At 40.0% G+C, this 3,300-nt stretch overlaps 1 protein-coding gene across 1 annotated transcript in view; it reads left to right on the top strand.

Annotated features, from left to right (window-relative positions):
* Positions 1-44: 44 nt before the first annotated feature.
* Positions 45-3,300, top strand: part of GCSH (glycine cleavage system protein H (aminomethyl carrier)) — a gene marked incomplete at its 5' end in the record, with an annotated part of 6,448 nt that continues 3,192 nt past the window's right edge. Inside the window, 2 exons of the mRNA XM_008948181.1 lie at positions 45-314; positions 2,990-3,069. Coding sequence (XP_008946429.1) covers positions 45-314; positions 2,990-3,069 — 350 coding nt within the window. The remainder of the gene's footprint in view (positions 315-2,989; positions 3,070-3,300) is intronic.

Genomic DNA, 3,300 nt, shown 5'->3' with positions numbered 1-3,300 from the left:
AGCTGGCGGAAAGCGTTGAACCTCTGCACGCTGCAGTTTCTTAGCAAAGTGGCCCCAGATCCTCGCCTCAGCTGCGGGTTTCGCTTGTGGGCCGGGCGTGGGGAACAACTTGAGGAAGACAGCTCGTCCTGGTGTCGCGGCTGGGGGCAGCCTGTTGGTAGCTCCAGGGAGCAGCGGTACAAGAAATGGGCAAAACCGGGTGGATGGGGGCGGCGGGCCTGCAGCGGTTCCACTGGCGTGGGCTGCCGAGAGACCCCAGCCAGGTTTTCGGGGCCCGTTCGGGCTGAAGGAGTTTGACTGTCTCCCTGGCTCCCGTGTAGCGTAGCTACAGGAGTGATGAGGCGGGAGGTGGGCTGAGCGGTGGGGCTTCGTGTGATTCTACACTTCGTGTGGTTAATTCTGAAAGCATCTGCTGCTGGTGAGGCTTTCTTTGAATGGAAGTTAGCCGCAGAAGTCTGAAAAACAGAACCTGAGGTACTCTAGCAAACAGAAATGTTGAAAAGGTCCAAGAGAAGACCAGAAGATGCTATAAAAGTAATGCCTGCCATTAAGAAGAGGTCTTAAATTTCCTTCCATACAGTCTTTTAACCTGTTTAGCTGCCACCTTTAGTAAGTGAAAGATATAACTTTTATTCGTCATTACTTGCAAATGGAGTCAAGATTAAGCTTTTTTCACTAATCAGTTAATGTACCCATTGTTCTTCTATAGATATAATCTGAAGGAATAACATAAATTATGCTTTTGTTTTAGGCAGAGAGGAAAAATTTTGTATGCCTCTTTGTGGAGGTGTGAGTTTTCCTTCACTCTTCAGGTATAGATTTCTGAAATACTTAATAGAGGCAGGCTAAACTAAATGAAGGCCTGAACTAGTAACATGCAAGTTAAGCTGAAACAAAAGTCATGTTGAAATGAATGAAGCTAAAGTAAACTTAGCTGCTTTTCTGAAAAAGGATGCTCACAGAGAGATTTGGTATGCTTTCGTACCAAATATCTCATATTAATTTAATTTGATTTATTTAATGGGCTGATCACATAAGATCAAAGTTCAAATTTTGAGATTACTCATTAACTATTTTTTATTTGACCTTTACTTTATTTGCAGTGGGGTTTGTTGCATGGTTAGAATTTTCCGTTTTTCACTCAGTTTTTTTTTTCCCCCCTACCAGAACTATATGCTCTTCTAACAGTGGAGAACATTTTACTGCTGTGTTGCAAAATGCTCATGGTCTTCTGGTTTTCTTTTTTTTTTTTTTACAATATTATTATCCTACATAAAAAGATAATGGCTGGCTTCTCTGTGATGTGTGTTATATCACAAATGTCAGCTTGGTTTGAGATTCTTTGTCACCCTCTGCTCTTATGGTTCATTACTCATTTCCCATGAAGTTCCACTGGGTTTAAAATCTTGACCTACAATGATTTAAGACTTTGGATTTCTTTTGTTCATTAGAATGTGTTCTGAGAGATTTCTGTAGGTATAAATAACGCTAGCTGAAATTCTCTGGGGTTTTTGAGTGATAATTCATGGGAAAACATCTCATATCTGTGCTTTACTCAACATCTTTGTGTACTGTACTTGCAAATACATGTATGGCTCTATTGAGGTCTATAAAACTTGGGGCATCTTCAAATCAAACCGTTTTATCTGAGACGTGCTTCTTTTACACGTGTTCAGACCTAGGTAAGAGGATCACTACAACAGAAACAGATGAAAATATGACTCACTTACAGTGGAAAGATTTTAGCAGGTGCATAGTGAGAACTTCTGTTTTCCTTCATGTATGAGTTTTTAGAAAATAAACAAGGATTTGCAGAAGTGTAGTTTCTCTGGTGGTTATAAGGAGTCCTGCCTAGAGGAGGAGCCTGAGAGGAGAATTTGGAATTCAAAAGGAAGGTTGGTCCAGCTGTACTACTCTGGCACTAAGCACACAGGGAGCTGTGTTTAAGCTGTTTTCTTCTCCAGCTTCTTGGAACATCCCTTGCCTGATTGGACAGGTGCTACAAATGAAAATTTAAAATAGTTTTTTTTTTTTTTAAATAAAGGAACAAATTATCTATGGGGAAACTGTGGAAGTGCAAAAACAGACATAGCAGGCTGAAAGTGCTCAGAGTAAGAAAAGTTTCAGGTAAAATGTTAGCAAGAAATATGTTGCCTGATTCTATTAGTTCTTTTGAAGGTGCTCCATATGATTTTATAAAAAGAATTGCTTCTAATAAAAGCAGGTTCAAGTTGCCCTGAATCTTCCAGATCTAAAATATATGTAGAATTGTAAGATTGCTGAGAAAAGACTTACACTTATTTTGAAACTATACAGAACAATTACTGTGTTCTTCTCATGGTAACAGTATGAACAGAGAGCAAATTCTTTTCAGTAACAATAGCCTGTAGGAGTTGTCATATTAATTAGCCTGTATAACTTGCCTTAACATTAAACAGGGAGAAGCAGAAACGTTGGGGAGGAAAGGGAAATCAGCTGCTCTTGCTAGCCAGGTTTGCAACTTTTTTACTTCAACTGATGGCTCTGTTTAAGTACTTTGAATGAGATGCTGTAATGCAGACATTGTTTCTAAGGAGCCATTAACACTGGCCTTCCCAGGAATAATAAAGTGGTTGTCAGAAACAAACACTAAATATGCTTGACAAGACACTATGCTATCAGAGAAATGCATAACTATGAGTAAAGGACACATCTGCTTTAGATTTTCACTTTTCCTTAAAGGAGAGTTATTCCTTTTGCTCCTGCACTTCCTCGGTCTCCAGATGGTTGCTCAGGAGCTCACAGTGCTTTCAGCAGAGCACCTCCTGAGCTGCTGCCCTGTCACCGAGCACCTCACGAGCAGAAAAAAATGCTTCCCTAGTTTGTATGTGCTGTTTAAAAAAACTTCCAAGAAAAATGAACAAAACTAACTTCAGTAAAAAAAAACCCACAGTTTAAGCCTGCAAATGTGTTACTGTCTTTCTGAACTCCTGAGTTTGTTTCATTTTAGCCCGCAAATTCACAGACAAGCATGAGTGGATAACAGTTGAAAATGGCATTGGAACAGTAGGAATCAGCAATTTTGCACAGGTATTGATCCCTCCCCCCTTACCCAAGCCTGCAATATTTATTTACGTGTCCCTGCTCTTGTCCTTGGTCTTTGGACAGTTACTTGTTTTTTATTGTTCTAATTCCATATGCTATACAATGAGTGTGATTTTTGGACTCGGATCTGTCGCATTATTTGTGAAGTTAATGCTGCTTCAGCATTCTGATAACGTCTTAGTCACTTCAGATTGAGCCTATGGAGAGCTGAACTTC

The sequence above is a fragment of the Merops nubicus genome, unplaced genomic scaffold (genome assembly GCF_000691845.1).
Source record: "Merops nubicus isolate BGI_N331 unplaced genomic scaffold, ASM69184v1 scaffold15569, whole genome shotgun sequence".
Classification (NCBI taxonomy): Eukaryota; Metazoa; Chordata; class Aves; order Coraciiformes; family Meropidae; genus Merops; species Merops nubicus.
Note: the sequence above shows the minus strand (reverse complement) of the source record. Positions and strands in the feature narration are given on the sequence as shown.